This window comes from Alnus glutinosa, chromosome 7 (assembly GCF_958979055.1).
Source record: "Alnus glutinosa chromosome 7, dhAlnGlut1.1, whole genome shotgun sequence".
NCBI classification, from domain to species: Eukaryota; Viridiplantae; Streptophyta; class Magnoliopsida; order Fagales; family Betulaceae; genus Alnus; species Alnus glutinosa.
Window position 1 is genome coordinate 4,750,882 of NC_084892.1, and position 25,287 is coordinate 4,776,168.

The 25,287-nt window shown below is 35.6% G+C and overlaps 2 protein-coding genes across 7 annotated transcripts; both read left to right on the forward strand.

Moving 5' to 3' along the window:
• Positions 1-454: 454 nt before the first annotated feature.
• On the forward strand, positions 455-13,209 carry LOC133873819 (folylpolyglutamate synthase). 6 transcript variants are annotated; one of them, XR_009901161.1, is made up of 18 exons: positions 455-597; positions 1,968-2,130; positions 3,023-3,237; positions 3,957-4,022; positions 4,416-4,525; positions 5,460-5,520; positions 6,336-6,419; positions 7,454-7,510; positions 7,784-7,844; positions 8,126-8,172; positions 8,329-8,406; positions 9,048-9,206; positions 9,845-10,180; positions 10,368-10,446; positions 11,402-11,557; positions 11,649-11,763; positions 11,892-12,020; positions 12,121-12,243. XR_009901161.1 is itself a non-coding variant. In XM_062311589.1 (17 exons), the coding sequence occupies exons 2-17, from the start codon at positions 1,983-1,985 to the stop codon at positions 12,948-12,950; spliced, it is 1,917 nt and encodes a 638-aa protein (XP_062167573.1). In that variant the 5' UTR covers positions 455-597; positions 1,968-1,982; the 3' UTR covers positions 12,951-13,209. The 6 variants fall into 6 exon arrangements, 4 of the variants coding, with proteins under 4 accessions (XP_062167573.1, XP_062167574.1, XP_062167575.1 ...); XR_009901160.1 differs by having other exon boundaries at positions 11,692-11,763; XM_062311589.1 differs by lacking the exons at positions 11,649-11,763; positions 11,892-12,020 and adding an exon at positions 12,891-13,209 and having other exon boundaries at positions 12,121-12,320.
• A 1,284-nt stretch (positions 13,210-14,493) lies between these two features.
• On the forward strand, positions 14,494-24,378 carry LOC133874172 (glycosyltransferase-like At2g41451). Its single transcript, XM_062312020.1, has 11 exons — positions 14,494-15,000; positions 16,435-16,584; positions 16,730-16,782; positions 17,569-17,677; positions 17,769-17,903; positions 17,991-18,035; positions 21,444-21,631; positions 21,843-21,984; positions 23,035-23,081; positions 23,470-23,557; positions 23,684-24,378. The coding sequence occupies exons 1-11, from the start codon at positions 14,641-14,643 to the stop codon at positions 23,963-23,965; spliced, it is 1,599 nt and encodes a 532-aa protein (XP_062168004.1). The 5' UTR covers positions 14,494-14,640; the 3' UTR covers positions 23,966-24,378.
• Positions 24,379-25,287: the final 909 nt, after the last annotated feature.

Consider the following 25,287-nt stretch of genomic DNA (forward strand, 5'->3'; position numbering starts at 1 on the left):
AAACATTCTAACTTTTTATATCATATTAACAATTTTTTATTACTATTCAAATAAAAAAAAGGGAAATGATAAATATACAACCCTATCACAACTTTGGTACAACCCCCACTCACAATGAGGTGGGGGCCCACATGTATGGTCCCCACCTCATTGTGAGTGGGTTGTGCCAAAGTTGTACAAATGGGTTGTACCCCAATCATCTCCCTAAAAAAAAACTCCTTATAATATAATTTTTTTCTTTATTTTTTTATATAATTTTTTTTACTTTATATCACATCAATTATTTTTTATTACTAATAAAAAAAAAAAAATCACTTCCAGCATGTGAGGAAGGAGTTGTTAAATGGGCCCCGTCTTTTGTTAAGTAATTTGCACTACAAAATTTGGGACCCGTTAAACCCTAAATCATATTCATGGGAAAATCACCACGTCCCGTGTAAGTCACTCAAAACGATAGCTTTTGTAAATAAAATATTAAGCCAATGTGGACTAACCCTCAAAAAACGGAGATATGTAGTAAGCCGTTTTAGCCACAGAGAACGCACGGGGAGATTGGCTGAAAAACAAGTGTCACCCGCATCTCCTATGGTTTCCTCAGTGAGCTACTTCTTTCTCTCTCTATCTCTCACATATATATATATATATACCATGTATAAATGTTTGCGTGGGATTTTTTTTCCTTGCATGATTTGATGGGCGTTTGGTACTTTGGTTGTGCTTTATATGGTTGTTGGGAAAAAGGAAAAGAAGAAGAAGATGGGTTTGCTTGAGAGTTTTCTGCAGTGCTGAAATTGATGCGGGAGGAAAAGAAAAAAGTAAAGTTATAGTTGTCTGTGTGTTTTTTGGTTGGTTGCTGAGGAAATGTGGGAAAATGAATGATATAGGATATTGGGTACACCTTAATCTTTAGCCATAGCTGTGTGTATTCTATGTATGCTTGCTTGGAAATTTGGGAAGAGGAGCAAAGGAAAAAAAAAAAGAAAAAAAAGAAATAGGATATGAAAGTCTCAATGTGCATGCTATGCTTAAATGCTGAGAAAATGTGGGAAATAAGAGAAATAAGATGATGGGTGTCTTATTTGTTATTTATCAATTCTACTTAGTGACACAAAGTATGTTACTTTGCTAAACCCAATTGTTTTACTTGAATATGGATTTCGGGATTTTTGGATGCTTGTTTTAGAAAATCGGAAGAACTAGAATTGTGGAGTGATTCATAGAATTCCTTTTAAATTTATAATTTCAATAGTTTAGGGGTGAAAAAAATAGTGAACGTCTGAATATTGAACTAGTGGGCAAATATGTGCTGTTAGTTCAATTTCGCAATTCATGTTAGCATAGGAATATGTTTCCTTCTGCATAGGGTGGAGTGACTTTCCACTCCTGAAAACAACTGCATTGCAGGAGATATTGTGCGCAGTTTCAAATTCTCCGTATATGCGTTTTTTTTATTTATAAGTAAATCTAATCTTATTGAAAGCGTATAAGGCGCCCCTAAGGTCTACAAGAAAAATGAAGCTTAAAAGGTTTCAGAGAGATTTTAAACAACTGTGTGGATAAGTATAATGAATATGATAATATTCAGGTAATGAGCACAAAAGAGAAGAACAATCAGAAATTCGACTTTTTTCTTTCTTTCTTGCTCCTAATGGTTCAATCAACAAAGAGTTTTTTTCCCGATATAATGAATCCACCACAGTCCTTGTTAAGGCTATAAATGGTGATAATTGAAACTATCAAGTTTTTGATTTCTCTTACATCTTCATAATGGATAATTCATAAAAGTAAGGGAAAGTAATAAACTTATCAAAAAAACCTTGTTATGTCTTGTGTGCCATATGGTAGTGTATTCTCCTTGCCTCTATTTTCCAGGCATCCTCATGGTGCTTTCTACTGTCTTCCTTGAATAGTACACCATTTATAAATTTATCTTCATATCTTTAACTGACTGCTGTTATGTTTCACAGAATTGAAGTTTCCTGATGCTTGTTTATGCGAACAGTTACCTGAAGTGTGGGATATTTGGAGTTTCACACTTCCATAAGAGAGATTGTCACTTCTCCGTTAAAAGAACATGGAGCTTAACTTTGTTGCCAGGTTGTGTGGATGCACGTCATCTGACTAGATGCAGTAAGCCTCATTCCCAACAACCTGTAGGTTCAGGGTTACATGTAATCCATGTATGCTTTTATGCATGATTTTGATAAATAATGAGAAACACTTAATCCCATGACTTCAAAATAAAATCAGATAATTTGTTTGTCCAAAAAAACTGGAGATAATTTCTTTAGGCATTTTGTTAGAGAGATTAAGGTGAAAAATTGGGGGGGGAGGGGGTTGATTTGTTTGTTTTGGTGTTGGCGGTGAAACTGGACCATTCACCTCAGGATTTCTAATCCTCTGACCGGACCTCACAAGTTTCAGGAAGATACTTGTATGACATTTCAATTTCTTAACTTGCTATTATTCTTGATTGGAGAACTTTCCAGAATTCCTAGCAGACAACTGCAGTTATTGCTTGAGTTGAACATTATCACATATGCAATTGTAAATTATCCAAACTAGGAAAATTATGACATTTACGAGACACTAATTGGAAATGCTATAGAGACTGTTACAGAAGCAAACATGATGCATGTGATCACTGACATACACATAAACTTTAAATATCAACCACTGCAATGTTCACGCCACATGCTTCAAGTTTTGTTTTAACTCATGTCTGAATGTTTATACACCTAAAATTAGTGCACACTGAGATGTGGAGCTCTCTGAAGAAAATGGAAATGTTGTGAAATGTTGATCCTCCTAGGGATTGACTTCCTTGGTACTGTACTTTCTTACTAAGTTCAGGAAGGAAAATGTGAGTGATGGGAACAAACTGTATTTTTCTTGATAGATTTGTAATAAAAGAAAATTTTTCTGGTTTCTGGCCTTTCCTCTGGCTCTTTTATAATTGTATAAGTAACCCCTTATCTTGATGTATGGTGCAAAAGATTAACCTTCAATTGGCTTAATGTAGTAGGAGTTGGATATACAAACTTGTCATCTCAAGTCATGGAAAAGATGGGAAACAGTATAGTTGTGAAGGAGTACTTGCAAGATTTTGATGTCCCATCTTCATATGAAACTGCCATGGAAGCACTTTCCTCTCTCATTACACGTAAGAAACGAGGAGACAAATCATCTGTAGGTGGTAAATATGGAAAATTGGAAAGAATGTCCGAGTATCTTAAGGTAACACTAGTGCAATTCTTCCTGCACATTTGAATTAATAATGCTGTATACTTGTAACTTCCATACATATTTGTCATGTTAGTAATATGCTTTATAAAAATGGCCAACTTACCCAGAAAAGCAAGAAAGTGGCACAGATGATAAGGAAACTGCCAAAGGTGAATAATATCCAGATTGATTTTATTTATGTAATATGATTCTATTCAAGTAGACAAAATAAGAAAAGATACTAGAAAGTGACAAAAACGTTACTGACTCCACGTCGTCGGATCCCTCGTCGTTTGCCACCTAGGTGTTTCTACTTTTGTAGACTTTCTTAATTTATTAGTTGTTCCTACTGTTTAGGGGCTCTCTTGTATACTTCCCGTGTATTAGGGTTGCGCCCCTCTGCGCTTTTTATTGAATTTTAAATTACTTATCAAAAAAAAAAAAAAAATGGCCAACTTCCATCAGCTTAAGTGTTTCGGTTTTATTTTTTAATGAAATTCTATTACTTATAATTTTTTTTAAAGAATTCAGTTCAAAAGTTCGGTGGGGGGGGGTGCAATTGCTCACAATAATTGCCATCTTTTCCTTGAAGCTTTCATTTGGTTTTAGAAACAGAAAGTGGTCATTGAAGTTTACTTTTGTAGTTCCTCATCCAATCTGAATAAATATATTTTGCTAAACAGAATTCTCTAAAGATTGAAACATTCAATGCACATATTTTTTTTTAACAGATTCTTGGCTTGGAAGCACATATAGATGGGCTCAAAATAATCCATGTGGCTGGAACTAAGGGGAAGGTACTCTTCCATTTATAATGTATTATAATAGTTGTTTGATAGACCAGACTAGCTTGAGACTTGTTGATATGAAATTCTGATCTTACTTAAATATTTTATCTAACCTTGTTAGTGATAATATGTCTAACATAGTTACCAATTCCGTAAAGGACAAAGCATCTAAAACTTTGAAATGCATTATCATTATGTAAGCACATGTATGGTTGTTTGACATGGATACAAGGCTAATTTGAGATAAGTGACAAAAATATCAGTTGATAAGTTGCTAACATCAGTATTCATAATTCAGTGTTTTGATCTCTTCATTTGAAAGGAATATAAAAGTGAGAACTGATATTTTATTATGACTTTTTCGTAGTTGAATTGCTGTCGCTTAATGGATCCAAATTTCAGGGTTCTACATGCACATTCTGTGAGGCTATTTTAAGGGAGTGTGGTTTGCAAACCGGACTCTTCACCTCCCCTCACTTAATCGATGTGAGAGAACGATTTCGTATAAATGGGTTAGTGTTCAAATGAATCACAATATCAACTTTGTCATTAATTCTCTCTCTCTCTCTCTCTCTCTCTCTCTCTCTCTCTCTCTCTCTCTCTCTCTCTCTCTCTCTCTCTCTCTCTCTCTCTCTCTCTCTCTCTCGTGGCGTTCTGGTGATGACATTAATACCCTAAAACAGTCCCATCCTAGAAATTATTTTATTGATAAAGGAAACTATGGTTTTTATTAATAGAAGATTTTTATTATCTTCAATGTATTGTCATAGGATGTCTATAAGTAGATGAATGACCAGTACCTATGAAATTCTACAGGTCTCCTGATTTGTGGTGTACAAGAAAACAAAAAGCAACTTGACCAGAAGATAATTTTGGACCTTCAATTGCTATGTAAATAACTATGAAGTCTCATTTGCATGCTCTTTCTAGAAGTTGGTTAAAGCACTAGGAGAATCATTTTGAACTTCTTTTTTGATATTATGGCTGAATCTCTTGCCAATATTTATGGCTTCATTCGTTTCTTACGGCTGTTGATTGAGATGTAAAGGTGTTTAATATAATTATTATAGTCACTAGTTATTCCTTCAGGTTACTTGAGCATCTCCACATAAATGTATTGATTAGTAATCTCCAGTGGAAAGTAAACCTGATAATTTTACTTTGATGGAAGCCTCTCTTTCTCTTTTGAAAATAGGGCATAAGAGAAAGTAGGCTTTCTCTTTTGAAGACCATGTTTTCAACAAAAATTAACCCTAGCTTCTCTATGTTGTATCACCATCAATTGATAATCTTTAAAAGTCATGTTCTTTGTTGGTATGAACATTCTCTGCAGAATACTCATGACGGGCTTTGCACCATCAATTGATAATTTTTAAAAGTCATGTTCTTTGTTGGTATGAACATTCTCTGCAGAATACTCATGATGGGCTTTGATTGCCTCTGTAGGTTGGACATATCTGAAGAAAAATTTCTACAGTATTTCTGGGATTGTTGGAACCAATTGAAGGTTTGATTTCTTTCTTTATATGCTTATAAGAAGGCCAGATAAGCTAGATTCTCTTGAAAGATATAGTTTTTTTGAATTGTAAAAGAGCACTTTACATTTGAGTCTTAGACCCCAAGCATGGTTCATAAGCACCTTTGAAATTGGACTCATGGCATTTTGGTTGTGGTCTTGGACCTGCTGTGATGGGATTCTGTGGAAATTAATAGTCTTGTACATTATAATTCTGATCCTCTTGTATTATTTGTCTTGGGTATTTTAAATCACTCGTAATTTTGGGTTGCTAGTTTTTGATAGTAGGTGTTGAATCTCTCTGACTCTCTGAGCAACTTTGTCTACTAGAATGAACAGTGTGGTGGTTGGTTAGTGTTTTAAATCAAAGGGAAATGCCTCAAGATAAGAAGCTAGTATGTACGCTTAAAGAGAAGTTAAAGAACAGAGTTATGATTGTTATCCTTTCAAACAATTTGCACGTTACAAAGATGACATGTTAATGATCAGTCAACCTTTCAGAGCTAGTGGTTATTTAATTTGGTTATTCCTAGCATTAGCTACCTGCTGTCTTTTGCTTGGAATTTCTGTGATTTTCCATTTGCAGTGCTTGTGTTCACTGACAGTACATCACTTGCGTTTTAGTGGTGGTAAAACTGATGTTTAGGCCTAAATTTTGAAGTTTATGTTTACACTATTGTATAATGCATCACACAGTATTAAATATCTTGACAATGTATAGCAACTCATGTAATTGAATCCTCTTTCCACTTCAAAACCACAACTTATAAATGGCCTTTTTTGATTCTGGATGTTTAAAATTGCAGGAACATGTTACAGAGAACCTGCCAATGCCTCCTCTATTTCAGTTCCTCACTGTTTTGGCTTTCAAGATATTTATATGTGAAAACGTTAGTAATGGATCTTACCGTTTGAGCTTAGATGTTTTCTTATTTCCTATTTTGGGACTGGCTAGGCATCTGCAATGCATGATTTTTTTCTCTGTTTCTTTATTATTTTTATTTCATTTATCTCTATGTAGCCTAGCAAATTTGCACAATGTTATTTCCCTTGGCTGAGTATATGAGTGTCAAATCATCCAGAGATATATTTCATCAGAGAAGTTTGCTGGTCTCACTAAAAGTTGAATCTTTTCTGATGAAGATTCTATGATGATCTTTCTGCTAGGTTGGTTTCCATGTTCCATCAACCAGCAGTAATTGTAAAGATTTCCAAAGATAGATCTCTCTCTCTCTCTCTCTACATATATATGTATGTATAGACAAGCACACAAACATGTATTCGTGTGTATATATATATATATATATTCAAACCACTCCCCAACCTTAGGTTTCCTCGCGATTTTGATTTAGTCTTTTGAGTTTCCAAATTCGACAATTAGTTCCTTAAGTTTTACCTAGGTGAGGGATGGCTTGGACCAGGGGGATTTTGGGGTGATTCGGCCACCTCACTTGGAGGTGGTCCGGCCACCACCCCAAGTGGATTTTTTGGCCACCCCCTCCTAAGTGGATTTTGAGGGTGGTTGAGCTACCTCCTTGCCTTGGGGTGGTTCGAGCCATCCCAAGTCCTTGACATTCCCCTCAAGTGGGGGTGGTTTGGCCACCAGCCGGTCTAGCCCCTAGATGAGGGGTTGGCCACCTGGAGAGTGATGGCCAAACTACCCCCACCCTCACCCCCCTCAATCCCCATCTCTTACTTTTTCCTTTTTATTTTTGGGTGCATGAGTGCCATATGAATCATTGTGCATTTTTGTGGCATTCATGCAGTGTGCCGCTATGTTAATACAATTATATTCCTAATTTGATTATCTATCATGCTAAGCGATTTATTGGGGTAAAAGTTGCATTCTGATTAAAGCAATGCTGCTTCTTGAGTGATTGTGTTTGGGGATAATTCTGTCACTGAAAACAGTTCCTATCTGTAGGTTGATGTTGCTATTATTGAAGTTGGTCTTGGGGGCACGAACGACTCAACAAATGTGGTATGTTTTTTTTTTTTTTTCTTTTTCTTTTTCTTTGGGTTGGGAACAGAAGTGGTATGCATCTGTTTGTAGAGTTACCTAGATTCATTTTTTCAAGCTTTCAAAGTTCTAATTTTAGGGTGTTTAAAGCGTCTATTATTTATTTTAGTTTAAAAACCCAGAAAAGGCACAATAATAAACAAAAGCTTGAGTCTTCTTTGTAGCATTTATTTGAAAATATTGCAAGCATAAAATCAATACGATGGTTATGAAGATTGGTGATAAACCATGCAGATTGAAAAGCCTGTTGTCTGTGGCATTACATCTCTGGGAATGGATCATACTGAGACCTTGGGTGCGTCCTTTATAACTCGACAAGTTTGCTGTTTTTTGTTTTCTGTAAATACAGTTTCTATCTCAATGTCTAATATATGGGAATTTATAACTTTCTATGGAGTGATTTGTTTGTGATGCATTTGTTATCTAATATCCGGTTGACTCTTATTACAAACTATTTTTCTTTTGGTGTTTTTCTTTAATTTTTCAGTATCTGTTGTGCAATAAAAGTTAAGTAATGAGAAAAGGAAACAGATGTATCTGGATGCCTAAGCTAGATATTAACTGTATGACTTGCAGGAAATAACCTTGCACATATAGCTTCACACAAAGCTGGAATTTTCAAGGTATAAAACTCCTTTAAGAAAATCCAACCATAGTGTATCTGGTTATCGTTATTAGTGGGTTATTTATTGCAGTATTTCTGGTTTGATTATTTAAAGTTGCAGTTTTGATTTACAATTGTTTTCTGAACTGGGTTGATTTCTTCCCTGCACCTGAAGCCTCAAATTCCTGCATTCACGGTGCCCCAACTTTCTGAAGCAATGGATGTCATTCTGCAGAGGGCCCATGAGCTGAAGGTAATCATATTCCTCATCCTATTACCTGAACTAAATCATGATAAAGATTTATTATTATTATTTTTCTCTTCTAGCACCTGGTTTTGTAGCTATGTCTTGGTGAAATTACTTGCGTTGGCATGGCCTGCTGTTTGCTATTTTTATTGTCAAACACATTAATCATGAATTCCTAGTTCATGAATTGGTTTCATTATGGACCAGATAACTATTTTATCTTTTACTAGGCAGATTGGATCAATATTTGAATCTGATAGAGCTTTATCATATTTGGTCCCTCTATTTTGAATGTCAATATAATGTTATAAGAATGCTTTCTTATGTATCTGTAATTCCATGTGTGTTTGTATGCTTGTTTCTTTGACTGAACTTGTGTTCTTGTATTTATAAATAATAAATTTACCACCACAGAACTACATTGATTATGCATATAGTACTATGGTAAATTATTTATTGAATTAGTATAGGTTTAACTCACACATTCACCTGCAATCATATGGATTTGTACAATGTTACGCTCCTGCCGGTTAAATGCACACTCAAAACATAAATGCATGCGTGTGCGTCCACATGCACACACACAGAAAAATAGTCTATTGAATTGATAATGATGTAGCTGATAGATCTATTCTTATCTATTGCAGGTTCCATTAAAAGTGGCGGCACCTCTTGATAATGAACAGTTGAATGGATTGAAGCTTAGCTTGTCTGGTGATCATCAGTTCATTAATGCTGGTCTCGCTGTTTCCCTTTGTAAATGTTGGCTTCAAAGAACAGGAAATTGGGAAAATCTATTCCAAAATGTTGGTTGAAATTCATCTGCTCCTGGTTTTTGCTTTACATGCAAACTATGACTCAGTATATCTCCAGGCTTGTTAAACTCACAGAACCTTCCTAGTCATGACAGTGTAATGGGAATGTTGAGAAATTGATCAAACATAAAACGAAAATACACCCATATTAGACTGCTTTTATTTGCATTTAGGAGGTATGTGCTTATCATTATGTGTACACACACGATGCACACACAGGGAAAGAGAGAGAGAGAGACAGAGACAGAGAGATTGTTTTCTTTTGAGTGGGCTGTAGTCAGAAATCTTTGTTTCCATAGAAGCACAAAAAGGATATGTATGGTGTCTAATATGTCGTGTAAACCAACGGCCTTTTGGCTAAATGGTATCTCCTTTCCCCATAAATAAGTGGTAAAGGGTAAAGTGTCGGGTTTGGTATTGTTGGGTGTGGATATTATATTTACATTGAAAAAAAAAATTAATTCGTGTAACCTTTTACTTTTATTATTTAATTATCTGGACACTTGAGAGGTCATTGGCCTTCTTACATTGGCAGTATGGGGTTTAAGAATATATATATTTTTTTCTTTCCTTCAATATTTCCTTTTTTTTCCCACCTTTAACTGTCTTAGCTTTGAATGTAAAATCAGGATATCCAGGAAGCAAATTTGCCTGAGGCTTTTCGAAGAGGTCTTTCAACCGCACATATTTCTGGGAGGGCTCAGATTGTTTATGATACTTATTCCCAATCCTATAATGCACTCAAAGTTTCTGACAATCCGTGTGGAGATCTGGTCTTCTACTTGGATGGAGCTCATAGTCCTGAGAGCATGGAGGCTTGTGCCAAGTGGTTCTCTAGTGCTGTGAAAGGAAACATGAAATCATTATCTATTTCTTTTAAGGTTGAATGTTTGGAGGAAGTTTGGGGGAATGGTCACATCCAACATGCAAGTAAGAGCAAGGAGTCTGACAAATTATCAAAGCAGGTAAGAATCCATAATAAACAGCCAGATGTAGTTTGAAGGTCTATGTTTTGAGGTGTCTCTGGACAGCTTATGTTGATCCAGTTATCATGGCTTACATATTTAGTGATGGATGCTTTTGTCCATTTCTAGATAGATTATAATGGAGATTAATTGGCTTCTCACATACAGTGCTTATACATTGTTGTAGATTCTTTTGTTCAATTGCATGGATGTGAGAGACCCTCAGATTTTACTTCCTCGTCTAGTGAGCACATGTGCTTCCTCAGGTATTGCTGCTCAAACTTAAACAGATATTCTTTTTCTTTTTCTTCTTTTTTCATGAAATCATCTGTCTACTACGCATCTGAGACTTCACTGTTAATCAAGTACCGTGGAGATCTATTTATTGCTAAGCTGAGTTCAATCCATCAGTGACTAATTGACATTAATCAGAGTTAGCTGTATGAGTTTGGTTTTATTAGTTTGCTACATTTATAGACGTACTTGCTCAACAGTTTGCAAAATTTCTTCTTATCCACCTCAATTTACATCCTCTGCTTGTTCTAGAATTCTTACAAAGCCTTAAATCATATCACTTTATTCCAGTGCTAGTGGCATTTATTCTATTCCATATGGCCAAATCATCTGAATCAACACTCATCTTTCTCCTGATTAGGCCTCTACTTATTTCTTGGAAAAAAAAAAAAAGAGAATAAATAAAGCTATGGCGTGATGCACTGAAAAATCAAATATGGTGATTCACATGCTTCATTCTGGAATCTGGACAATAACAGGCAAACAAATTCTACTTGATTTTGTGAGCAGAATTTCCAGAAAATATTAATTGACAATATACTATGACCTACACAGTAACACCGCTGGCAAATAACAGTGGAAGCAGATTCCAGTTGATTTTGTCGGTGGAGCTTTCAGAATTTAGAGCCAATGGCATGGACTCTTTTTTGTTTTCTTATCGGTTAACTCACACACTTAATGGGACTTGAACCAAAGACCTCATCCATACTACATACTTAACAAGGGTGGAAGTGTCATTTGATCCAAAGGCTGTTGGCACACTAACTCAAGAATGAGGTGGTCTTTTGACTCTCAGATTTTGTGCTAAAAAATGACGACATGAAAACGTAGCCTTAATTTTTTTCTCTGCCTTGTTTTTCTTTCCATGAAGAATTATGCATGATGAGACTTAGAGTCTGTGTTGAGATTTAATATGATTTTGTGCAGGAATGCATTTTACAAAAGCCCTTTTTGTCCCAAGTATGTCAACGTACAACAAGGTTACTTCTGGTGCCTCAGTCATTCCTTCAGATATCTTTAACAGGGATTTTTCTTGGCAATTTAACCTCCAGAGACTCTGGGAAAAGATTATCCATGGGAAAGGTATACCCCGTCTTTTTGGCTAACTCTTAAAAGTTTCTTGTTTGTTAATTATGCTGTCAGTGTCACTAACTGTTTATCCATGAGATATCAGTGTAATTCAACTTTTGTAAATTATCTTGCTGCAACCATTAAAGATTCAGTGTGATACTTGAAAGGGCTTAATCCACGAGTCTTGGAACAGCTCACACTTGTTCACGATTCTTATGGTAACCCTTGCTTAACTCATTAGAGGATTTGATTTAAGAATTATTCCTGTTGGGATCAAGGGTTAGTTGAGTTGTGTTGTATTTAAAATTTGTTCATAGAGCTTTTTTTTTTTTTTTTTTTTTCTAAGGTTTTGGTTCCATGCTGGTGACATTAAAAGCACACCACTATGATCCTGAAGTGTGGTGTACTTTGATCGCTGACCTGTGAGGAGCAAAAACATCAGCACCATGTTTTCTTTTTCGATATTCTTCTTTGTGTGGGTTTGAGTTACACATGCGCTTGAAATAATAGTGCTATTATATTAAAGCTTTTAAAGACTGATCTGACCAGCAAACTGTTGTTCTGTTCACATGCAGAAGTAGATACTTCGCTTGACAAGGGTGCCAAGATGGACACTGCAAAGATTTTACCTCCTCATGAATTTCTTTATGAGGATGCTTCTCATTGCAATCCTGCGGATAATAATTTTTCTTGCAGTGCAGTAATGCCTTCATTGCCATTGACGATAAAATGGCTGCGGGATTGTGTCAAAGAAAACCCATCTGTAAGAGTTCAGGTAAGATTACTATCTGAGATGGCAACCTGTTCTTTTTTTAACGTGATGTTGAAATGGCTTAGGCTGCATATTTGGTTTCAGAGAAATAGATTGGGCAAACTAGTCCTAAAAATTCACTTGATTCTTGTTTGAACACAAGAAATGGTGAAAAAAATTCTCCTAAATGATTCGGCTTCATTTGACAACGTTTTTTGGAAAAACTTTTTACTTTGTAACAAAAAAGCAAAAGCATTAACAAACAACTTCAAACACAAAACACTCAAAACCACTTTCACCGTTATGTCACATCATAACACTTTTTCACCTAAAAAAACGACAGGCACCATCTAAAAAGTGTTATCAAGCAAACCCGAAGTGTCGTTCCAATTTTTTCCTTTCTCTAGATGGTTATGTTTCTCTACCTGGAATTTTAAAAGTAAGCTGGGATATGGGTTTTCTGGATGTGATTTGTGCATGATAAATAATGATAATGATATGACATCTTGTGATAATAGTACACCCCACATGGGAGTCTTGACAGACACTCATGTTAACCAGGTGATCATTATTATGCTTATTGTTGATTTACAGGTTCTTGTCACTGGATCATTGCATCTGGTTGGGGATGTACTAAAGCTATTGAAGAGGTGATGTAAACTAAAGACGGTGCTACCAAAAATAGGGATCATCCAAAGCATTCTTTTTCACTCATTTGCATAGCAATATAGCATTGATTTTATACCACATTGTTGAAGCAGCTAAGCTTCTAAATTTCATCATAAGCCTGCCCAAACTGATAATGTTCCTTTTGTAAGTGGCATTCCAGTGATTTATTTTGTATAAGGGAATATACTGCTTGATGTTTGTACCATTAATAAAAAATAAAAAAATAAAAATTGATTTGGTGCTTTATCATTTATTCATGGTTAAAAGTTTCTTGTTTTCTATGAAGTAAATTCTGATTTGGCTTTTGAGTTGGTATATCTGATGCACTGAGAATGTATTTAGACAGTCTTGCTAATGCAGTCATCCCACTGTTAATGCATTAGGATAGAAAGTAAAAACACATTAAGCCCTTAGGAGGTCCTTATGTTGCGTGTCGGGTTCGAATTGTGTCGATGCATAGGTATAAGACTATATAGGTCAACTCTAATCCGACCTATTTAATTAAACAGATCAGATCTTTTAATTTGTAACCGTTAATTTTGTGTCGGATTTACGAATCGTATAAAAAATTCCTAACCCCCCTTTCCAAAAAGTTAAATCTATGTTTTCACCCACTTCTTTAAATCTCATCGATGACCTCTTGGATTACTAGTTAAAGCACATGCACCAAGCCATGCTATCATTTTCAAGCATCTCTATATGTATCCATTTGGCAACATAAGACAGTGATCACATGGATATTAACGTGGCACTTAAGACAGGGATTACATGGATATTAACGTGGCACTTATTAAGGTTGGAGCAATGTTGTCCTGTTGCGGCCATTTCGCTCTCAAGAAGAAGTATTAAAGCCCATTGGATTAGCATAAATATTTTACAAATATTATATACACATAATATAATATTTTGTTTTTTGAAATGTTATATACACATAAATATTTTACAAATATCTCGCTCGGTTACATTATATTTATTAACTTCACTTTTAACTCTCGATTTTCACCCATTTTAAAAGAAGGTATTTAAACTTTAAAAAGTCTTAATTTAATGTATCCATTTTTTAGAAAGTTTCAATATCAGTCATCCGTTATAATTTTTCGTTAAATCCTGTCAAAATTCTCAAAATGCCCTTGTGTTTATTATTTTTTTATAAAAAAATTATAAATTTTTTCAAAGATTCAGTCATGGATATTTTTACAAATTTCGTTAAATTCTAACCAACACTTAAATCCTAGTAACTTTTTTTTTTCCTAAAAAAAAATTGATATTTTGAGAATTTTGATAGGATTTAACGAAAAATTGAGATTAAAACTTTTTAAAAAAATGCATACCTTAAATTGAGACGTTTTAAAATTTAAGTACCTGGTTTAAAAAAAAGGGTGAAAGTTGACGAGTTATAAGCGAATTTCTCTTTTTGTTTTCTTCGAAATTCCAGCTTTTGTCGTAAGAACAACAAAACACAAAAATAAGCACAAATATGAAAGATTTTAGCCGGCAATGCCAAACGACAAAACGGCTCTCTCCTACAGCATTTGTCTTCAATCAATCTCCTTCAGGTTTCATTTCTTTTTAAATTCAAGGACTCTCTCTCCCTCGCTCGCTTGCATTGCGTATACAATAACACCGAAGAAGTAAATAAATATATGCGCCAAAGAGTTTCTCTTTGCAACGTCTCATGGCGGGTCAACACTCTGCCCTCAGACCCACCTCTTCTTCTTCTTCTGTTTCTACATTTTCGTTGTCTTCCTCGCAGTCCTTCGCTTCCCGCCTTCTCTTGCTCCTCACAGTCCTCTCATTGACCCTCGCCTGCTTCGCCTTCATTCTGCAATGGCGGGGCGGCCTCAACGACCCCATCACCCGCTGGTCCCTGGACCACCACGAGTTTCCGGGCATGGCTGTTTTCGGCTCCGGAGCCTCCCACTCGTCTCGCTCCGTCGGCTCTGATTGCGTGGATCTTCTGGGTCAGAGCCGCTCGCCGACCTTCCCGTATTTCAGGGATTGGAAGTTCGGGTACGAGTCGGATCTGAATCCTAAGGTGAGTGTCTGACTGGAATTTGATTGATTGTTATTGGTGTTTTGATTTTTGGTTGGCTTTGGGTAATGGGTTTTGGTTTTTTTGTTGTTGTTGAGTTTGCTGGGTTTCTTGGGGTTTTATTTTTGGTGCGTGTGTTTGGGTTTTTGGGTCTGGCATCTGGGTTATGCTGATGTAAGTTTGGCGTGAGAGTTAATGTATGGTTTTGATTAGAATTAGAGTAGATTTCAGATATGATTCAAATGAGCCATTGCCCATTGGTAATCAAATTGATTTCCCCCTCCCTCTAATGTATAGTTAAATATCATCACGTAGTATATTACTATTTGCTTTGATTCAAAACCTTTTTATTTATTAGATTAATTCTGTTTAAAGTATTAATTTATGTCCTATGTCTTTATTTTTTATTTTTCATTTTGTTAGATCAATCTGAAATGATTAGTTATGAATACAAGCCCCTGATGGAGAGAAGGTGCATGGTGGGCGAAAGATTTGTATTTATTTAACATTCATGATAAATCTATGTGGAGCATCTGATTTCTTAATTTGAGATGATCTTTAGTGACTATGTTCAGGGTTTTGTGCGGGGTATCTATGTATCCTCCAAAATCTCTAATGGATTCCAGAATACGAATTAAGGAAATCAGAAATATTTGAGATCAGGCAATCTAACATTGAAATAACTATAAACTATTTTTAATGCTATGTGTGTGAAGAAATGGCGGATATCTTAAGAGTATGGGTGAATTCATAATTGTTACATTGATGTAAAAAAATTCAGTAAATTATTCCTATGAGGAAAAAAAAAAGTGTAATTTATATGAAATGTTAGATAATAGAATGTAATTAAAATAGGACCCAACTTGTAAAAATGTTTAAAAGAAGAATGCCTCTTTTTGTTGGCATGAAAAGAAAAATACATTTACCCCCAGTGCTGGTCCAGCAAAAGTAGGGTAGATCTGGATATGGTCCTAAGCTTCAACATTTTTGCATGATGTGGTCACTCTCAGTTGGTGTGAAATGCGTGCTGTGCTATATTAATGCCAAAAAATATCTTGGATATCTTCCTTCATTTATATTATTGAAATATTTCACCTTGAATTTTATTTTTACAGTCATGTTCCTCCGTGGTATTTTCCTTTATTATATTATTTTCCTTAACTGACACAATGTATCTATTTGACCCTCTTTGGCACTTGTAATCATTTATATTGAGAGAACAATATTATTGAGAACCATTTCCTTTGATCCTTAAGCCGATAGAAGTCTTCCTTCTATCTTGTGACTCTAAGCAATTTAAAACCTTGTTTTGGATTAATTTATCATATGTTTGGACTTATGAATTAATGCTAAATTTATCATATGTTTGAATTTTTTTTTTGGTGAATTATGGATCAATTTATGACCCATTTCGTTTGCAATTTTGCTGTATACCAGATATGTATTACAACAAGCACTTCTGCTGGTCTAGAGCAGACTTTGCCATGGATCTTTTATCATAAGGTTATTGGAGTTTCAACCTTTTTCCTTTTTGTAGAAGGGAAGGCTGCATCTGCAAATGTATCTAAAGTCTTAGAATCAATTCCAGTGAGTTTATTTCCTTAGCCTCTATATTACATTTTTCCCAGCCAATACCTAGTTTTGTTTGGTTGCTGCAAGTTGTCACTTTAGTTCCCTTCTTGTTTTGAACTTCCTGACTTATCTTGTTATGGACTAAACATTTCTTTTTTAGGGGGTGAAAGTTATATACAGAACAAGAGAATTAGAGGAGCAGCAAGCTAAAAGGTTAGTCCATTCTCCATCCAAATTGTTTTTTTCTTTTTTAATAATTGTGTTTGTTATTTTATTTTTTATGTCATTCTCTACTTTGAATAGTCATTGTTGTTAGAACGACTATACCTTCTACTTTTAATATTAAAGCTAAGCTTAAGTCTACGTTCATTTTAAAATTCAAAATTTTCCCTCAATGTGGAATGGTCAATTGTATCAAAGAGGAGAGTAAGTTTTTGGATGCAAAGGCAAAAACATTATGAGTTTTTAATTTTAGAGTTTCTTTCCTCATCTTTAACAACATTCTTTACTCAGTATTTGATTCATTTTTCTTTGTTCTTCTTACCCAGATATACAACATGATATGTTAGGATAAACATCTTGAATGTGTTGATTTGTGGTCTGGGTCCACCACATGGATTGTGCAAATTGTTGTCCATATTCAGGGCAGAAATATTAAATGAAACCAAATGTTGGTTCTCAATTGGAGAAAAAAAATATAGGGATCATTGTGTGGATGGGCTTCAACACTGTAAAAGATCCTAACTTATTGCTCATTCCTACTCTGAATATTTGTTTTTTCTCTCAAAGTTTAGTGAATCTGTGAAACACTTATTCTATTCTATCAGTGGAGACAGTTTGATTGTCTTTTTACATTGTGAAACTGTATTATCTTGTATATGTTACCAACTACTATGAATTTCACTAAAACTAAACTTACTTATCCAAAAAAAAATGTTACCAACTACTATGAATCTAACATTTATGATATAATTTCCTTTATTTTAATGATGTAATTAGCCGGATCTGGAATGAGACTTGGTTGGCGAGCTTCTTCTACAAACCATGTAACTATGAGTTGTTTGTGAAGCAATCTCTCAATATGGAAATGGCGATTGTCATGGCAAGGGTATGGGCACTGACTTTTCATCTTCTGCATGACATGGTTAGTATTTTCTATTTATGTAACAAAGGTCTAACATTGTCTTTCACAATTTTAGGGGGCTGGAATGGATTGGATCATCCATCTTGACACTGATGAACTAATACATCCAGTAGGCACTCAGGAGTACTCCTTGAGACAATTGCTATCCGATGTTCCTGGAAATGTTGATATGGTTATCTTTCCAAATTATGTGAGTGAAACAGCTTTATCTAGAATCTTATTTGAACTACTTAACAGCAGCACTTTTAATTATGCTTGCATGTTGTTATTGCCTCAGGAGAGCAGTGTTGAACGAGACGATATCAAGGAACCCTTCACTGAGGTATAATATCTTTGACCTTCGTATGATCCTAACTAAGATTTCAAAAATAGATATGACTGATGGTTTTTAAAGATTGGCAATGTTATAATTAATTCGAGTTGGAACATCATTTTTTTATTTTTTTGTATTATGGGCTGTCTGCCTAGACATTTTCAATCTTTATCAAATCACATGGATTGTGTTTAGAAAATTAAAAAATAAATGACTTGTTACAAATAAAACTTTGTCAAAGTTGCTTCAACAGAAAACAATTGTTTGATGAGTTGAAATTATGGACTGCCTGTTAAATATGATATTGAATTAGATAGGCCAACCTTGCATAACACACATGGACATGCTCCTACTAATATGCAGAGCCTGTCTGTGCAAATAGTGGTCTATTTGCTTTATTATGGGATAGTTTTGTATTAGAATAAGTGGATAGGAATAGTTAGTTTAGTTATTATCTGTTTCCTTTGTCCATATTGTTTGTTTACTATTCAATTTTGGGGCGTCCCAAAATACTATTTACTTGAAAAGTGAATGGATATTTTTATTAGCTTTCCTGACTTATCCTTAATTTAATTTGAAAAGCCAATCTCTTCTTTTCCATTTACTCTATTTTAGTTTAAATTAAGGAGGGTAATTTTAAAACTAGTGACCTTTATGTGTAGAGAACAATGCATTAAATGATGTTCCCTTGAAAAAGTTGCATATCCTGTGGTGAACAAACAATTTGAGATGGAGGTAGTATATATTAATTTGGAAGTTGACTGGGATTTAAATCAATGAGTTGCAAGTTAGGGTTGAAGTAATCCACTACGAGTAACTTCAATATGAACTCATTGCATATCCTGTGGTGAACAAACAATTTGAGATGGAGGTAGTATATATTAATGTGGAAGTTGACTGGAATTAAATCAATGAGTTGCAAGTTGGGGTTGAAGTAATCCACTATTAGTAACTTCAATATGGAGGGAGTTGCTTCAGTTCAGCTCAACTATTTTTTTTTTTGATAAGTAATAAAATTAAATAAAGAGCGCAAAGTGGCGCAACCCTAATACACATGAAGTATACAAAAGTGCACTTAATCAAAGGAAACAAAAGAACATGAATGTAAAAACTCAGCAAACATAATATGACTCGGACTATGCGCCGAGACCCAAACATATAACATATTAAGCACATTTTGACACAAGTCCACAACCGGTAATTCCTCTCACGCCAAAGACCCCACATATCACACAAGGGAACCTGCTTCCAAAGACGCGTAATATGACCACGACCCAGCAAGGTGCCCCAACCACTCAACAAATTCAGCACACTTTTGGGCATGACCCATTCCACCCCAAACAAACTATAGAATGAGCACCAAACAACCTGTGCCACGTCACAATGAAGTAGGAGGTGATCAATGGATCTCTATTCTTCTTAAACATACAACACCACTCTACCATCACTATATGACGACTACGCAAATTGTCATGTATCAAAATCTTTCCTAATGCCGCTGTCCACACAAAAAACACCACCCGCTTCAGAGTCTTAACACGCCAAATACCCTTTCAAGGAAAAGAGACCGCCTCTTGACAAGCTAGGGCTCTATAGAAAGTCTTCACTTCAAAGCTCATTCTCTTAGAAAGATTCCAAACCAACCTATTAACCTCTCCATGCTGAATCCGAGTAGAATATAACTGCTCATAAAAGGAAAGAACCATTTCCACCTCTCAATCCTGAGCATACTGTGAAAAGACAACATTCCAATGTGAACAGTACACATTTTATATTATCTAGTTGTTGTGTGGTTCTTGACCATTGAAGGTTAGCCGACACCAAGTGTGCAGTAAAAGTTTGGACAAATCTAAACCTTACATGCTCACCACATTCTCTATAAGCTCAGGTGCCACCCAGGTGGGCAGGTGGTAGTGTTGGATGGTGTGGGGTTGGTTAACATAGGTCTTTAGTTTTAAATCTTTTTTTGATAAGTAATAGAAATTTTACTACCAAAATGGGGCAATCTAGTAACAGGAGAAAGTCCTTTATTATTACATCTGGGAGAGTTTTCCATTAACTTTTAGATTGTTGTGGGAATTCGTTGAGAATTATGGGCTCATTGATTTTTTTTGGCTTTCCTAGCAATAAACTAGACATGAAAAAACAAAAGAATTATTGTTTCATTAAGTATATGACCATCCTAGTCTAATTGAATCTCATTTAATTGGCTTGATTAGTTCAATTGTATTGATAATAAGTCCTATAGAGGCCAAGGCTTGAGAATGTGTTTATTGATGATTATTATTTTGCTTTTGTTAATAGTGCAAAAAGCTTGTCTCATGGTGATGATCCGTCTGATATGATTAGTATAGCTTTACTGTCAATTTTGGCATGTTCCATGATCAAGTTTTAAGCGCAGAGATAATTTAAGTGTTCAAATTTTTGCAATTGACCCATTATCCCCCTGCGATTCCGGCGAGTCCTCCGGTGACTATTGCTGGGTCTGATTCTTCCAATGGTCCTGGGTTTGTTGCTGCCCCACTGCCTAGCAGTTCTGGGTTCGCTCCTCCGGGTTCTGTCCCCTTGCTGGTTGGGTCTAGGTTGGATCCTTCCTCCTCCTTATCCTCTCAAGCCCCTGCGGCACCAGTAGAAAAGAAGAAGTCTGCGCAAACCCTTGCGGTTCCAGTAGAAGAGAAGAAGTTTTCTGAAGGTTTGGAGGCTCCTAGTCGGGTACCAGAGTCTGGTGTTGCCCCTCCATTATCCACTGGAACTACTGAATTGGGCGAGAAGATCTCTTCGGCTGAGAAGTTGACGCCGGAGAGGGAGCTCCCTTTGAAGAAGGTTACAAAGCCTCCAGAGGAGAAGGATCCGCCTTTTGTTTGCGACCAGAATTGGGAGGAGGCAGAGCTTTGGGGGAGGATCTCTGAGATGTATCCGGGGGTGACTGAGGAACAAAGACAGAGGCTCATTGAAATCTGGGGCAAGATGATAGAGCGCAAGAAACACGAAAGTAAGAGGGAGCTTCGATATCTACAAAGTTCCATCAATTACGGAGACATCAAAGCTTCTTTGAGGTGTAGGAAAGACAAGGCTATTAGGTCGTAGGGTTGTCTGCCTTGGGAGTTCTTGTGGGTTATTCGCTGGTGCTCTTTCGGTTTTTAGGTTTTTCTTGGTTTTTTTGGGTGTGTTGCTTGGGTTCTTTTGTGGGTTGTCTTTTGGGTGTTATTTCGGTTCCTAGGTTTTGTCTTTGGGGCTTTTTGTTGGGTTTTTGTTCGGGTTTTTTTTGGGTCAGCTTTGGCTCTCCTGTGTATACTTCCTGTGTACGTAGGGGCGTCTTACGCTTTCATTTCTATAAAATTTTACTTATAAAAAAAAAAGTTATTACATACACACACATTTGCGGTTGACTAATATCACTTATATTATGTTGGATAGGTCTCGATGTTCAAGAAGAACTATGACCATCTTCCAAAAGATGTATATTTTGGCAACTATAAAGAAGCAACCCGTGGTAATCCAAACTACTTTTTGACCTATGGAAATGGGAAATCAGCTGCTCGGATTCAAGATCATCTGCGTCCTAATGGTGCACACAGATGGCACAACTATATGAAGACCCCAAAGTATGTTTGTTCTGTCATATTTCAGCAATTTCATGAGCATGCCTACCCTTATAAATTTTCTTTTGTTTTTTAAATATCTCTGTATATTGTTCACTGAGATATACAATTGATATGTTAGTTCTGATGAAGACATTTCAATATATATACATACTTATATATTCTATACATGAGCTCCATGGAATTTTGATAATTTTGTCTACCTACTTGATAGTGAGATCAAATTAGATGAGGCTGCTGTTCTACATTACACGTACCCTAAGTTTTCTGATTTAACTTCAAGACGTGATCGCTGTGGCTGCAAGCCTACAAAGGAAGATGTCAAAAGATGCTTCATGCTGGAGTTTGACAGATCTGTGAGTTCTGATTCTTCACTATGCTATTTATTCCTATGGTTAAAGAAGCTTGGTTACAAACAGTTATACAAATTCTATCAGATTCTCTACACAGTAATTTGTTTAGATGTCTTATTGATGACCAGTGTCTTAAAATGATGCAAGACATGCATTATAGATGTCATGTAGTTTGGAGCAGGCATAGTTACCAATTCCGTTGCTTTCGGGCTGGAATGGCCAAAATCTTTCATATCGGCAAGTAAATTGCTACACCTATTGTGCCCATTTTGTCCTGTTGCAGCCATTTCCACCGGTACTTGTGTATCAGACTGTCACGGTTTTGTTAAACTATATATATATTTTAAAAGCAATAAAGGTTAGTTTTCATAATAAGGCCTTGACCATTTGATTTGTGATTAAAATAAAAAATCGAATGAAAACAAATGATATATTGTGGTTTGGATCTATTGTATCGTGTATTGAGGAATTAGATGGACTTGTTTTGTGTTTATATACAAACTTATATGTGTGCGTGTGTGTGGATGGATATGTACCGGTGAATCCAAAATGGCACACCATAATGTTCCAATACTGTTATTTTTCATTTTAATCTTGTTGGTATTGATATGATGAGTGATGCCTGAATTGTCCTTGTGTTGAAGTTCATACTATGCTCAAAAGTTATTTTTCGCATTAAAATGAGCATGTGCATGTCATGTGTTCGTTTTTACTTCTAATTTAATGATCTCAAGGGTGTTTTTGCCAATGACTGGTAGTTGAAGGGGGTTGAGTGTGATGGTGGCAGTTTGTAGGGGCAATGTGCAAATGAGTGGTAGTTGAGGGGGGTTCAAGGTAATTAACCCTTATATTAAATATAAGAGAAGGATTTATCTATAATGCGACTCTGGTAGTATTTGAATCTCATACTGCTTGGAGAAGGCCTTAATGGTGTCGGCATATTTAAATTTTTTTTACTTTTTTTAGTTAAATATTTAAGCATAAATTATGCAGACACTTGATTCTGTCGGGGGTCATATTCCTTACAGCTTTGTCCTATTATATGATGTACAGGCATTCATAATTGCTTCAACTGCAACGGAGGAGGAAATGCTTCGCTGGTATGGGAAATTAAGACAAAATTTTCCTATCCTTGATTTCAATTGATAAAGCTCATACAACTTTAAGTTTTCCTGCGGTTCTGCACATTGCAAGTTAACATTCAAGGCTAGATTTGGGCATCAGAGAGTTTGAATGTATTCATTACGGTCTTTAGCATTCATAGTGGGATTTATTGGGGTGAATGGGACTATCACAGTGAATGATAACCACTTATAGAATTCTAATAACTCACTTACCCAAACCCCGTTGCCAAGATGACCTATTACAGCCACACTGATATGATGATGATATCAACGAAGAGGGGGGGCGTACAGATGAGATACATAACTGTTCTTTAGTGTTGGATCCTATCAATCTTTGCTTGCTTACATTACTTTGTTGTTATAGGTACCGTGAACGCATTGTGTGGACCGATAAAGAGCTAAACTTGAAACTTTTGAGGAAGGGCATCTTGACTCGCATATATTCTCCTACGGTTAGTTCAATCAACCTTGAAGTCTACTTTCTCTTTAGTTACCTTTAAACTGCAGAGTAATTTATATGGTTTGCGGCTATACTTGGTTCTTAGATATTCTCAAACTCCTCCAATGTTTATCTTCAGGTGATTATTCAGGGTCTGAGGGAATCTGGCATTTTTAGCTCCGTGATCACATCAGCCATGCAAACAAGTGAGTCCAAAGACAATTTCTTAAAATCCGTCGAGAGTAGCAACTCTTCTAGGGCAACCACATCTGGAGTGGTTTCTTCAAGAAAGATTGTTAATAGTAGAGAATCTCAAGCAACGGCAAGAAGGGCCTTGGAAACCAAAGAAGTTGCTTCTCACCCCTCGGCTATCCCGCCCTTATCTCCTCCTGGCCTGCATGATTTTAACATCGATACATAATTCAATTTTTTTGCCATTCATCTTTTGATTATTCCCTCCTCGCCATTGCCGGCTTCCTGTTTCCTGTTCTGTTTCGGGGAGAGCCGGATTTGCTGTTTTGACGGGCACTTCCATATTCAGTTTTATTATGGGGTTCTTCCCGATCATTAACCAAGCGCTAGTGTACATTTCAGGTTTAGAATATATTAGATTTGGCAGAGTGATAGGTGTAGAGCGGGGATTTCAATTGCAGATTCTTGATTTTCTTTATACCTTTGGTCATTTCTGTAACTACTGGCTGATTGCTTGAGGATGTAATCTGAAACCCTAGCCTCATATATATGTTTTTGTTAATACACATTGAAGGGGGCGATATTATGATGTTCTTTCCCCAGTCAAGTTATAGAGTGCAAAGATTGTTATTACCCAATAAACTGGCTGATTCTTTTTTTCAATATATATATATATTTTTTTTTTTTTTTTTCTTTTTCTGAGAGGTGAGAATCCTATCCACTGCATGTGAGTGTGAGAGATTGTCTGTACGTCCAAATTCGGGTGACTAAATCCATTTTTCCTGCCTGAAAAAAGAAAAAAGAAAAAAAAAGACAATGACCCTGTTTGTCAATGCTTTTTTAAAATGTGTTTTGTTTGGGTTAATGTCCCTATCTATAACCTACATCCTCCGCCAAATAATGATGTCGGAGTAGAAAAATGTTAGATGTACTAAATCTTTTATTAAGAAATGAGTATCAAGATGATGTGAAGTTAATAATGATATCGAAGTAGAGAAGTGTTAGATGTATTAAATCTTTTACCAAGAGATGAGTACCAAGATAATGTGAAGCTTATTCATTGGTACCTGTAGTATTTTTTTTTTTTTTTTTTTTATTAATTGTTTTGATCATCTCCAATGAATAAGCTACACATCATCTTGATAAAAGATTCGGTACCTTAACATTTCTCGTCGAAGTGGGGTTGATACATAATGCAAGCTGGGACAGGGTGTGACACATTAGTAATCGAAGACACGCAAAATCTTTGAAATTCATTGTGTATAAAAAACAGTAATTGAAGACACAAAATCTTCAGCATTTATTTTGTGTATAAAAATGTGATTTATAGCATATCTTTATCTGTTTGCATCTTGAAATTTTTCACCGGTAAATTAAATTGTTTTTGGCCACGAATTTTTTAGATCAATTAAAATAGAGAGGATCCGTTTTATAATTTAAATTCTGTTTTATTACATCGAACGATATATAATGTCACATTTTTTAAACATAGTGCTGCATCATTTAAAATTTTGTGCAATGTTAGAACATATATACCAATAAATTCGAAAA